Raw genomic sequence first — 11,876 nt, 5'->3', positions numbered from 1 at the left:
CAGCCTGTCACTTTTCATGGCCGCCATTCAATCACCGTGTCTCCTTCACCTCTGTGGCAGTGGCTCCGCCCCCTGGCGAGTCTGACCGTGTGTGTGTGTATGTGTGTGTGTAAAGCGGATTTCGGCATGAGGGTCGAGATCGCTGAGACTAATCACAGCGAGGGGAACTGCAGGTCGGTCGGGAAAACACACTCTGTCTGAGGTTCATATCATTTATTGTTTTTAAAATAGGTACATATACGTTCATCTCCCCGGTAACAAAATAAAACTCTTCCGCTGAAAAACAGATTCTAAAACCAAAGTGTTTGACACGATTGTTTCTATTTCAAACTAGGGACCCCAGAGGGGTTAGCGGTGGGCGCTAGCACCCGACACCAGAGGTACAGTGTGAAGTCCAAATGTCCACCCGGCCCTCAGGACGAGGGTCCAAGGGGGCCGGCGCCGGTTCTGAGACGCTGAGCGGCGTTAGCATCGCCTTTATCAAGAAAGTTCCAGGTCACCATGTTCCCTCCTGGTCCTGAGCTGCAAGTGGCACTGCAAGTTACCCCTTCCCAGGAGGCACGTTCTACCTTAAAGCAGCTAGTACCATTTTCTACCATCAGTGGGCGTCGGCGGAGGGCTGAAAGCGGGTGGAGACTCTTCTCTGACCAGCTGTGGGTGGAGCACTTAGCGAACTCCGCGGGGAAGCCTCTCACACGGCCCTCCCTGCTGGCTGGAGTGCGGATGGATCCCAACATAGATGTTAGAAGCCATGTTTATTGGCCACGAAATGGTGTGAAAGTGCAAGGGGAAGATTGGCAAAGGTGGGGGCGGGGGTAGTAAGATGGAGGCCCCTGGTTTACCGGAGGAACCCCCCCAATCCCCAAAACTCGAAGCACCATTCTCAAGATGTACCTCCTACTCAGACATTGGGCACTGGACAAGAGATGGACTCCAACTCCAAGCATACTGCCCCTGGGGTACACCAGGTGCAGTCGTAGGAGTACTTCCTCTAAACCCGTTTAAAGTATTCAAGTACTTTCACTGTCGAGTATGTTCTGCGAGGAGCTTTGTTTACCACATTCCTTAAAATTCTATGGTACTCGCCCCTGCAGGTGGTTCAAAGATAACGCCTTCCCTCTTTAAGATAAGATCTCTCTCCTTCTTAGACATTGAGCATTGGACAACTGATGGACTCCAACAAGCATACTGCCCCTGGGGTCAACTAAGTGCAGTCGTAAGGGTGCTTCCTCTAAACCCGTTTAAAGTATTCAAGCACTTTCACTGGCGAGTATGTTCTGCGACGAGCTTCGTTTACCACGTTCCTTAACATCCTACGGTACTCGCCGCCGCACACAGTTCGAAGACAACGCCTTCTCTCTTTATAATAAAACGTCCCTCCTTCTTAGACATTGAGCTCATGACAAGTGATGGACTCATACAAGCATACCGCCTTTGGGGTGAACTAAGTGCAGTAGTAGGAGTACTTCCTCTAAACCCGTTTAAAGTATTCAAGTACTTTCAGTGTCGAGTATGATCTGCGAGGAGCTTTGTTTACCGCGTTCCTTAATATTCTACGGTACTCGCCGCTGCAGGCGGTTCGAAGGTAAGATAAGACGCCGCAGTATCAGCAGCCTCCTTAGAAGTACTTAAGATGCCTGGATGTCAAGCTACAAAAGATCGGTATCAAGGGTTTCTTCATCGTCTCCTCCACACTCCTTTATCTCCCGCCTTAGCCTTCGTGTCCCACGCCCCCTTGTCCCCCTCCTCCCCCGCCGCCATGCCGTCGGCCTTTCCCTTCACCCAAGGCTTCCACCATCTCTTCTTCCTCTTGTCCTCCTCTGTCTTGTACTTGAGCCGCCGCACAGGGTCGGTGGTGGTCCGCATGTTCAGGTTCTCAAACTCCTCATTCAGCATGAAGGTTCTCTCCACCAGCTCCGCCGACTCCTGCCAGTTGGCGAAGCAGTCCGAGCCGAAGCGGCAGATGTCCTGCACGGCGTTGGCGGAGAGCACAGAGCAGTCGGGACGGAGGACCACCACCGTTGGCATGTCCTTCACCTTGAACTTCGCCTGTAGCTCCCTAAGAAGACAGGGATAGTTGGTCATCGCTAGCAAGATGTGCTAATTGTCTGACGAGAAAGTGCTGCACACTTGAGCCCAGAGGATGTTAGCGGTTAGCCTTTTAACCCAACCTGGATTTAGAGCGGTTTACAGAGATCACAGATCAAGTTGTGTGTTTACAATTTTGTCGGAGTCGTGGATTATCTCAGTGTCTCTCCTGGAGGAGCGCCAATGCCGGAACCCGAAACCAGCCGTAATCCAGATTCAGCTAACGTGCTAACTCGGGCGAAGAAAAAAAAACGATCTACACGTACGCGCAATCGACCCGCCCGTCATTCAACGGCAAAAAGTGCGACAAGGGAAACCGAGTGCATTTGGCTGAGGAGACGTCAGAGTCACCTACTTCCTGTAGGGGTCCTCGAAGGCCAAGAACAGGACCCTCTTGTGCATCTCCTTGAGGAGCCGCTCCTGCTGCTCCTCCGACTGGTCCAAGCTGTGGAGAGGAGATGGAAAGGGACCCTCAGAATGCATGGGGATGGGGTGGGGGGGCTGCAGGAGACAAAGAAGAAGGAGGTGGAGACCTGACGTAGATGAGGGCGAGCAGTTTGGGGTACTCAATGTATGCCGGGTCCTTCAGCTTCTTGAAGAAGTCATTGAGAACAGGCAGGAAATCCTGGCAGCGCTCGCAGTCGGCGCAAGCGAAGAACAGCAGCACGATCCGGTTCTCCAGGATTCCAATGATCTCTCGCTCGGTGTTGAGCTCATCCTGGTCCCAGTTGTTCTCCACCAAAACCCGGTCCAGGAAAAGGTCCACCATGGCGACGGGAAGGGAGGCGGTGACGAACCAACAGCAAAAAAAAGCGTCTGTTGAGGAGGGACTTGTGTCACTGTCGGATCAGGTATTTTCAGAACATCAACGGGTTTTCCCCTGCAAACAGGAAAGCATACAAGTCAGGACAAGAAGTTACCTAGCTGGCTGTGGCCTCAGCTGCTAATCCAATGGTCACCTTGGGTCTCACGTTGGCGCTCTTGTTCCGTCTGCTCCTAAAGGAGCCGCAGTTTGGTTTCGCACGCCGCCGCCTCTTCAACCTTCCTTCTGCACCACTTCCCGACCGACTGCCGGGCTTACAGCGGGAGATTACAGGTAGCTGTGGGAGTGTTGGCTGTGATTCAGGGCCAGAGGTTGCTCCTGTGTGTGTGTGTACGTTCTAAAAAACTGCAGCTCAGAGGCGGCAATCTTATTACTTAACAGGGCGGACGAGGGAGAGGATGAGGCAAATTGGATTGCGGCGGGAGGAAAGTGATGTCGAGCGAGGGGGTCAGCGGGAAAGAACGGCCACCGGGGGGCGCAGCGGGGAGCGTTTGGCGACAGGAAGTGGCCGGCGGCGCGAGCGGGGAGCGGCGGGCGGGGAACCTGGGCGAGTGGAAAGCGACCACGGGTTAATCTCAGGAGGTAAATATAGAGGTGAGGAGGAGGAGGAGGAGCTCTCATGGGATTAGTCTGAATCACACGAGTGCACGTGGGTGCGCACGTTAGCATCCGTGTGTGCTGACCGTTGCCACGGCGATTGATTCGGTTCGGCGTTTAAAACGAGGGCGGCGGGTTCTGGTCGGAGTGGGTTCCCCTCCTTCAGGTTTCTACATGTTCTCCTTCATGTCTTCCTGCCTGGAGTCTCCAGGTTCTCCATGGATGTGAAAGGAGAAGGTGAATCACTGGGACGTCCAGATGACTGACAGCGGGTTAGACTCCACCCTCTCTGCTCCTGTGAGCAGGATCAGCAGTCTGGACGGATGGATGAAGAGTTCGACTCGGTCCTGCTTGTCCTGCTTCTGCTCGGCTTCTCCTGGTTCCTTCTACATTCTTTCTCAGCGGAGATTTCAAAATGGCTGCCGTTTGAAAAACTCCCAACTTAATAAACATTAAAAGGCCGCACAAACGTCTCTGTACAAAAAAAGATTTATTATTTCTTGGGTAAAAAAAAAAAAAAAAAGTAAAAAAAATTAAATAATGAGAGGAAAGAAACAAAACCATGAGGGATTAGTCAAAGTAATACCCCTCAGTTTGAGGATGCACGTGGAGGGTTAAAAATACACAGAAATAAAAATGGGTGGTGAGTTCTCCTGCTGTTAATGGGTTCATTCATTCATTCATTCATTCATTCATTCATTCTTTTGCATTAAAAAACATTATATAAGTATCCACTTTTTTTAAAGCTGTATAATAAATAAAGCTAGACTGGGGGTGGGGGGATGGAGATTTAAAAAAAAAAAAAAAAAACTAAAATAAAAAAGGGGAGAAAGAGTATTCGTCTTGCTGCGTGGACTCTAAGGCCGCCCTCTTCACCCTCCTCACCCTCTTTATCGTCACAGCTCGTCCCGCGCGCTCCAGTTCTCCAGCTCCGACTGCAGCACGTCCGAGTTCTGCGCCTCCAGGCTCAGCTCGCCCTGCTCGCGGCTCTTCCTGGACTTGGCCCGGTCCCAGTCGGTCCTCACCGTCTCGTTGTCCCACACCACCGACGTCTCCGTGTCGCTGACGTAGCCTTCGTCGCCCGTGTAGTGGGTGGGGAACGCCAGCAGAGGCTCGGCCGAGAACGCCCGCAGGTCCCGCCGCTCGAAGTGCTCCATGTAGTCGGTGCTAAAGGATTGGAGCGGGAGGACGTCAGGTGGTAACCGAAACCCCCAGCCTCCCGGGAACCCCCAGAGATACTCACACCGGGTGTTTGTTGTACATGACGGGGAGGAACTCGTCCACGGGGAGCATCTTCTTCAGAGGCTCCGCCCCCAGGAGCTTCTGCGCCCCCTGCAGTGACAGCATGTAGCCCAGCGTCCAGTAGGAGTAGTCGGCCTCCACCAGGTTGTGCACGTCGGGGACGGACTTCTCCGGGTGGTCCACCTGCATCCGCTTGCGTCCGATGTAGCTGTCGAGGGATGGAAGACGAGCGGCGGCCATTGCGGCGTTAGCGCGTCAGCGAACTGAGCTAGCATCTGTGCTAACGGGGCCGCAGATGCACCAGGTTGGAGCTTCTTCTAAATTAGGGTTGTCGTACCGCCGCCCACCGCCAGACGCCTTGTCCAAAAGGGACAGAAGATACATTTTCAAAATTCCCAGGGACCCTGAATGCCCCCCTTCCCTTTGGCCTTCACTCCGGGTGAGTCAGTGTTGACACCGAGAAAAAGAACTGATCAGCGCTGCCAGGGAAATCATGTGCGACAGATGGAGGGATTTCCCGTGTGTGTGTGTGTGTGTGTGTGTGTGTGTGTGTGTGTGTGTGTGTGTGTGTGTGTGTGTGTGTGTGTATATGCCTGTGTGTGTGTGCGTGTGTGTGTTGTGGTGGTGGGGTTAGTAATCCTCTCACGGCACTCACATGAGATCCCAGTCCAGCTTCTGGGCCGTGACCTCCTGCAGAAGTGTCTGGAGGCGGCGTCTGAAGAAGACCTCGAAGCGCAGGTCATCCTCGAGGACCAGGGAGGTCTGCAGACCACGCTCCGCTATCTACACACACACACACACACACACACAGCTGTTCAATCCACAGAATACATGTATGTCTATCCACAGTGACATGGCGCTTACGTATCCTCACAAGAGCATGAGGCTAACTATGCTATCGCTAGCTCTGAAGCTGCCGCTCCACAGGCCTGCTATCTCAGGACTGTGAGAAACAACAAGGGCGTGAAAGGAGCCAGTAGCTATTATCATAAACAAATCCAGCGCCCTCTGTGTGTGTGTGTGTGTGTGTGTGTGTGTGTGTGTGTGTGTGTGTGTGTGAGATGTCCCTCCAAGCACAGATCGCTGCTCACCAAAATCCCCTGCATCTGGATCAATGAAGTGAATGTTCATATGGTTGACGCATGCAAATACACATGAAAGAGCTCCTTTGTTTTCCAGGCGGCAATGTGCAACTACTGGGGGGCCCCAGGAGTTTGTGTGTGTGTGTGTGTGTGTGTGTGTGTGTGTGTGTGTGGAGACTCTCACCTCCTTCCAGATGTTGTAATGCGAGAGGAAGCAGCCGAGCTCCCCCTTGGTCAGAGCCCGTCCATGGTACGGGTCCTTGTAGCCGGGCAGCATCTTAATCCCCATGGCGTCGATGCTGCTGCTGTTCAGGGCTCTGGGGGGCCGGAGATGCCTGGATTAGACAGTGGGCTGCCCAAGGGGGGGAGGGAGGGGGTGCACGTGCACGAGGGAACGTACATGCCGTCCACGGCGGGGACGACCTTGCAAGTCAGCTCTTGCTCGAGGAGGGTTCTCAGCATCCGCTCGCGGCGATCCGTCCGCCGCACCAGGTTGATCATGAACACCTGGGTTGGGGGGGCACAAACACCGAGCCTCAGGCACATACACGCGGGGTGTGTGTGTGTGTGTGTGTGTGTGTGTGTGTGTGTGTGTGTGTGTGTGTGTGTGAGATCAAATCGGACCGTACCTCATCAAAGCCCATCTTGTTGGGCTGCTTGGCCGGTCGGGGCAACAGGTCAGAGGGTTCCAGCGGAGGATTTTTGACTTTTAAAGAAAAGCAGGGGTTTTAGAGCCGGTTTGATTTCAGATGTCGGCTCGAAATAAAATTCCGAGATTGAACTGCGATCATTTCGGACGTGCGATCCACCCTTCACGAAGCGGCACCACCTTGACCTGGCGCCACCTTGTTGTTAGCGAGCTTTAGCTAATAAGCCCCATTCGCTCTAACGTAGCAAGGCTCAGGATAAACCACATATAATTCGAAAGCACAGTGCAAGCCCTGAACGTCCCTCTCTTACCCATGACCTCCAGGTGGGTGTGCAGGAAGCTCTCCGCCTCGTCCTGCAGGGTTGCGTGGGAGCGCATCGGCACCGGGAAGTACCCGTACGTCTCCTTGTTGCACAGGTACATCTGCACGTCTGACAGCCACAGAGAGGGTCGCGTTGAACAGAATCGGCGCCAGGAGAGGTTGTCGACGGCGCCCGGGAGGCGGGCTCTCACCCGCCATGCGTGCCGAGTACGCAAAGACGATGACGTCGTCCACGGCCCAGCTGTACTCCGGGTGCGGCGGGTGGAACGCCAGCTGGCGGGAGGCCTCCTTGCGCAGGTCCACCAGGTAGGTGGAGTGGACCATGGGCACGGCGAAGCAGCCGCGCCGTTCCTGCTTCCGGATGGGCATGTAGGCCGGGGTTCGCCTGTAGTAGCCCTGCGGGGGTTATATAACAACACCTTATTCAACACAGACGCTAATTAATTTTTTGCCTCTAAAAGGCCTTCGCTAATGATGCGTCATTACAGTTGGGATTCATCGAATCCCCCCCAAATTATTTTCCCACGATGACATCACTGTGTAATGAAGCAGTGTAATAACTCCAGATCTGAAGACACCGCTGATGTCGGTTTGTCTGCATTCACACATATCAATAATACACTAATAATGCTGTGGGGGTTGGATTTATAGCGACTCAGCGAGCGAGCGGGTCGGCGGGCACGGTCCGAGCAGCGGCACCTGCGAGGTCATGCCGCACCAGAAGTTGGAGTAGGCGGCCCTGGACTCCATCATCGGGGCCACGATGGTCTTGTTCTCCCTCATCAGCTTCCACAGCACGTCCGGGTTGGTGAGCAGGTTGTCGCAGTCCATCACCTGCGGACGGCCGGGGAAAAAAAAAAAAAAAAAAAAAACAACACAAGGCCGGGTTATTGACATGGACGCGCGTGACGTTCGCGTCCCGAAGATGTCAGCCATGGCCGGGAAGCAGAGGGCGGCGCCATGTTAACAGAGGAGTGGAATATTCAGAGCGGCCTTGACGTTTCCCGGGGAACCGCCTGTCCAATCCGACATAGAAGGGGGACTTCATGCTGAACAGACCCTCACTTCACCACAGCGCCCCCCGCAGGTGTTCAAGGGAACTACTGCTTTTTTCCATGTCTGCTTTATATTTGTTCGTTCGTTCATTCATTCGTTCATCTTCTGTAGTGCTTATCCTGCACTCCGAGCCGGAGGCTGTCTCAGCTGCCATCAGGCAAGAGGCCGGGCTCACCCTGGATCATCATTCACGTGATTTTTCATTTGTTCTTCTTTCTTTATACAAATTTTCCCTGCAGAATGGGGGAGCCAGGTAAGAGCCAATCCCAGCTGGTGTTGGAGAGAGGCGGCCCAGCTGTCGATCAATCACAAAACGCGGCCCACCTGACTGGATGAAGAGGAGGGCGCGAGCGGTCACCTACCAGCAGGTAGTCGGCCCAGATCTCGCGGGCCGTCTCCAGCGCCGCCTGTCGAAGCTTCATCACGTGCTCGTAGCGGAGGTTGTTCCAGTGCTTCGGGCCCACCTCGTCCACAAAGGCACTGGGACGGGCACAGGCAGAGGGGGTGTGACCCGTGGGCTTGTCTCACACACACACACACACACACACACACGTACCTGTGTTTCTCATCGGGCCTCCACTCCACATAGTGATAGAGGTCCTGCACCTGGATGAGCCAGTCCCTGAGGATGGCGGTCGTGTTGTCCACGTTGTGATCTGTCGCCACCCTGTGGGTCAAAGGGGCACGGCGGGTCAGGCGGCGAGGCGTCCGGACGCCCGCGTTCTAAGCTCGCGTGTTCGGCTCATCTGGAAAGATCCGCTTGCTGCCGTTCTTCCCGGTTCTCCAAGGCGAGGGACGTGGCCCAGGCTTCTCGTGCATACGGGTCCGATCCCGTGTCCAACCCGCAATGCATTCTGGAGCGTTTTTAACGCATTCTGGTTTTTCGACCCTCCGTGCACATCAGATGAACGCCGGCGGGCCGAAAGGGGCGGCGGCGAGGGGGTCGCCTGCTGTCTGCGTTATCATAACAAATCTGTGTGCACAGGCAGGGGCGGCGAACCAAGAGGAGGAAGAATGTGTAAACATCGGCGGAGACGGGTCTCCACGGCGACCCCATCATGTCGTGAGTGACAGCCGGCGTGCGGCGGGCGGACCCTTCCGTCGTGTTCCAACATGGCCGCCCGGCCTCAGCACCTACGTGAGAACCCGGCCCGCCCGATCCATCTCCGCGCTCTGTCAACATCTCGCCTACCCACCCCGTCCTCCCCTCGACGGCAGAAAGTATGTGGCGGCAACGTTCTGGAGGGGAGTGGGGGGATGACAGTGAGTGATTGGCATTGCCTGAATACCGACGATAGAACTGCGCCCCGGGGAGGTGGGAAATCAGGGAGAGAGAGACGGGGGACAAAAGGACAAGATTTATGGGATGTTGGGCACCGGCCAACATGCAAGTCCCTGCAGAACACACACACACACAAAGAGAAACAAGTGTGTGTGTTGCATCTTGTCAGGTATGCCATCCCCGTCACTTTTTTTAACAAGCGCAGGTACTGACAGAAGGCCGGTGCGGCTCAATCCTGACGCTGCATTTCCAAACAGCTGTAAAAAAGAAAAAAGGTGGAGGGGTAGGTCAGAGGTCAGAGAATGCTTCCTGCAGCTGAAGACCCCCCCACACACACACTCACTCACACACACACTCACAAGAAGAATCCACATCTGCTCCACCAGAGCTCTGGTTTTCTCCTCACTGGAACCATGAGGGTTTGTTTCCAGAGACGTGGGGAAAAGATGAAGGGGGGGAGAAGGAGCAGGAGGGAGAGAAAAGATCCATGACTGAATGGAACTTTTCGGGGGGGTGTGTGTGTGTGTGTGTGTGTGTGTGTGTGTGTGGATCGGACCCCGCCCTCCCGGACCGTCCCGGTGTCGAATCCACGCCGCACGATGACTATTACCGCTTCTTCGCTCTCGGCGCATGCGCAGACGCGGTCGTTACTTCTAACGGTTGTGAGGTAACGAGCTCAGGCCGGGAGTAACGTTACACACCGCGGTGTGTGTGTGTGTGTGTGTGTGTGTCACGGAGACTTACCACAGCGCGATGCGGTCCTTAGGGTACCGGAGGCGCTCCACGGCCCCGAGCACCAGCGGAAGGGAGTGAGCCGAGTTGCGGCAGAGCAGCGCGACGACGACCCGCGGGGCGAGCAGCGGCGACTCGGGGCTCCAGCGCTCCTCCGGGAAATAGCCCCGGCCCGGGCCCGGCAGCAGAAGACACAGCAGGGCGGCCAGCAGCGGGACGGCCCGGCGCATGGCAGGGGGCGACGCGGCGGCACACCGGAGGAGGACACGGGTGGACGAGGGGAGGCAGCGTCCCGACCGCTGTTGTGTTCGGCCGACGGTGGCGACATGGCGGAGGGGAGGGGGGCTTTAAAGGGCGGGGTCTCCGCCAGAGCGTCGGAGGGAAGTGGCTCCTCCTCCGCGCCGGCCTCCCTTTTTATAGTGGGCGGGGCCAGCGGAGCTGTCACTCAACGGCCGCTTCCGGTCGCGCGGCCACCAAGTCCACGTCAGTCCCGCGTGCGTCGCAGCTCCTTCCGGTTCCTCTGAACGCGCTCACCTGGTCGAGGATCCGCCATCTTTAATTCTCCGGCACTTCCGGGGGCGGGGCTTAAACTCAGCTGTCAATCACAGGGTCACCTGCCAATCACATTGACAAGCTAATGAACCTGCGTTTGGAAAGAGGGAGAACCTGAACAGAACTAAGGAAGAACATGGAAGAACAAGGAAGAACATGGAGAAGCCAGGAAGGAGAACCCAGGAAGAACATAGAAACCTGGAAAGAACCTGGACAGAAGCCATGTCGACCACGGAGGACCTGGAATCGGAGCAGGGGGGATTCCTATACCTGTGAGGACCAGCTCCTGTAAAATATGCATACAAAGTCATCTACGATATCTGTGTGTTTACTGCGCTATCGGACGAACACTCGCCGGTGTTATCTGCCATCAGAGACATGTCTGGGTTCACAGAGTGTAACAGACTCAGTCATCCAGAGAACTGTGGTTTATTTTGCAGCATTTCTACAAACACGATCAACAACATGAATAAAATATACATGGAAGACACATCTGGACCTCACACACACACACACCTCATAACCCCCCAGGCCCAGACACCAACTGAGGGAAACCAATAGAGGGACGCCGATATGACACCTACTGCCGAACGCCATAACACACCTATCGACCATCTAAGAACACGGGAAAAGCGGGTGGTGGACACACACACACACACACACACACACACACACACACACACACACTCCCCTTGCAAATCGGTGTGGGGATGGGAGGGTCACATGTTAACATACACGCCACCGAAACCCAGACAGACATAACAAGCCGCCGTCGGCCTAGTCTCACGCCATTTGTGTCGCATCTCTTAAGATAAAAAGAGATACCCCCCCACACACACACACACACACACTATAACATCCTTTCATGTATCCCCCCCCCCCCACTCCTACCCACCCGTCTCGCCTGCTGGAGAGTGGGAATGTGGGGGGGTGGGGGATGTTTGTCGCCCCAGGAGTCAGGTCACCGTTTGCCGTAAATCCTCAAACACACCGAAAACACTTAAAATGTCCATTAAGAGGTGATTGATGGCTGGTGGAGGGGGAGGTGGAGGGGAGGAGGGGGGAAGCCGGTTGCCGAGGACCCGAAGACAACGGCTTCAAGACTGCGGTTCTGGAAACGCCTGCGCAAGACTTGCAGACAATTGTTGGCGTGCTCTCGGAGAACCCCGGCGGCGCTCGCTGAGCCGGCGAGTCGTTCCAGGTTGGTTTCCGCCGCCCGGGGGGGCAAAAGGCTTGGATCTAATATAAACTTCGCTCAGAGTGAATTCCTGGCTTTGGCACGTCTCGAAGCCTCACATTCCAACGAGCGTTTTTTTTTTCTTTTTTCTGACAATTAAATAATAACAGAGCCCTTTAGGGGACATTTTGAAGGGTTGAAAAAATTTTTTTTTTAAAGGAATGGAGAAAAAAAACAAAACTTTTTTTGTTTATCCCAACGATATTACATTAGG

At 54.9% G+C, this 11,876-nt stretch overlaps 2 protein-coding genes across 2 annotated transcripts; both read right to left on the bottom strand.

The window, feature by feature from the left end:
* Nucleotides 1–205: 205 nt before the first annotated feature.
* On the bottom strand, nucleotides 206–3,315 carry LOC147213810 (nucleoredoxin-like protein 1). Its single transcript, XM_086142826.1, has 4 exons — nucleotides 3,009–3,315; nucleotides 2,622–2,904; nucleotides 2,444–2,533; nucleotides 206–2,059 (listed from the first exon to the last, which is right to left on the bottom strand). Exons 2-4 carry the CDS (start codon nucleotides 2,855–2,857, stop codon nucleotides 1,678–1,680), a joined length of 708 nt encoding a protein of 235 aa, XP_085998952.1. The 5' UTR covers nucleotides 2,858–2,904; nucleotides 3,009–3,315; the 3' UTR covers nucleotides 206–1,677.
* A 132-nt stretch (nucleotides 3,316–3,447) lies between these two features.
* LOC147213809 (procollagen galactosyltransferase 1-like) lies at nucleotides 3,448–10,200 on the bottom strand. Its single transcript, XM_086142825.1, has 12 exons — nucleotides 9,886–10,200; nucleotides 8,416–8,526; nucleotides 8,222–8,339; nucleotides 7,503–7,637; nucleotides 6,995–7,199; nucleotides 6,793–6,912; nucleotides 6,462–6,538; nucleotides 6,233–6,339; nucleotides 6,017–6,149; nucleotides 5,406–5,533; nucleotides 4,752–4,958; nucleotides 3,448–4,675 (listed from the first exon to the last, which is right to left on the bottom strand). The coding sequence occupies exons 1-12, from the start codon at nucleotides 10,101–10,103 to the stop codon at nucleotides 4,405–4,407; spliced, it is 1,830 nt and encodes a 609-aa protein (XP_085998951.1). The 5' UTR covers nucleotides 10,104–10,200; the 3' UTR covers nucleotides 3,448–4,404.
* Nucleotides 10,201–11,876: the final 1,676 nt, after the last annotated feature.

This window comes from Fistularia commersonii, chromosome 35 (assembly GCF_037954325.1).
Source record: "Fistularia commersonii isolate RoL2024-O1a breed Wild chromosome 35, RoL_Fcom_v1.0, whole genome shotgun sequence".
In the NCBI taxonomy this organism is placed as follows: domain Eukaryota; kingdom Metazoa; phylum Chordata; class Actinopteri; order Syngnathiformes; family Fistulariidae; genus Fistularia; species Fistularia commersonii.
Note: the sequence above shows the minus strand (reverse complement) of the source record. Positions and strands in the feature narration are given on the sequence as shown.

Excerpts from the sequence above, each read along its gene's own strand:
- LOC147213810 (XM_086142826.1), bottom strand. The coding sequence starts at position 2,857 with ATGGTGGACCTTTTCCTGGACCGGGTTTTGGTGGAGAACAACTGGGAC. Across the intron at positions 2,534-2,621 it reads CTCGCCCTCATCTACGTCAG|CTTGGACCAGTCGGAGGAGC; the intron begins GTCTCCACCTCC and ends TCCTCTCCACAG. Across the intron at positions 2,060-2,443 it reads TTCGAGGACCCCTACAGGAA|GGAGCTACAGGCGAAGTTCA; the intron begins GTAGGTGACTCT and ends CTGTCTTCTTAG.
- LOC147213809 (XM_086142825.1), bottom strand. The coding sequence starts at position 10,103 with ATGCGCCGGGCCGTCCCGCTGCTGGCCGCCCTGCTGTGTCTTCTGCTG. Across the intron at positions 8,527-9,885 it reads AAGGACCGCATCGCGCTGTG|GGTGGCGACAGATCACAACG; the intron begins GTAAGTCTCCGT and ends TTTGACCCACAG. Across the intron at positions 6,340-6,461 it reads ACAAGATGGGCTTTGATGAG|GTGTTCATGATCAACCTGGT; the intron begins GTACGGTCCGAT and ends CCCCCAACCCAG.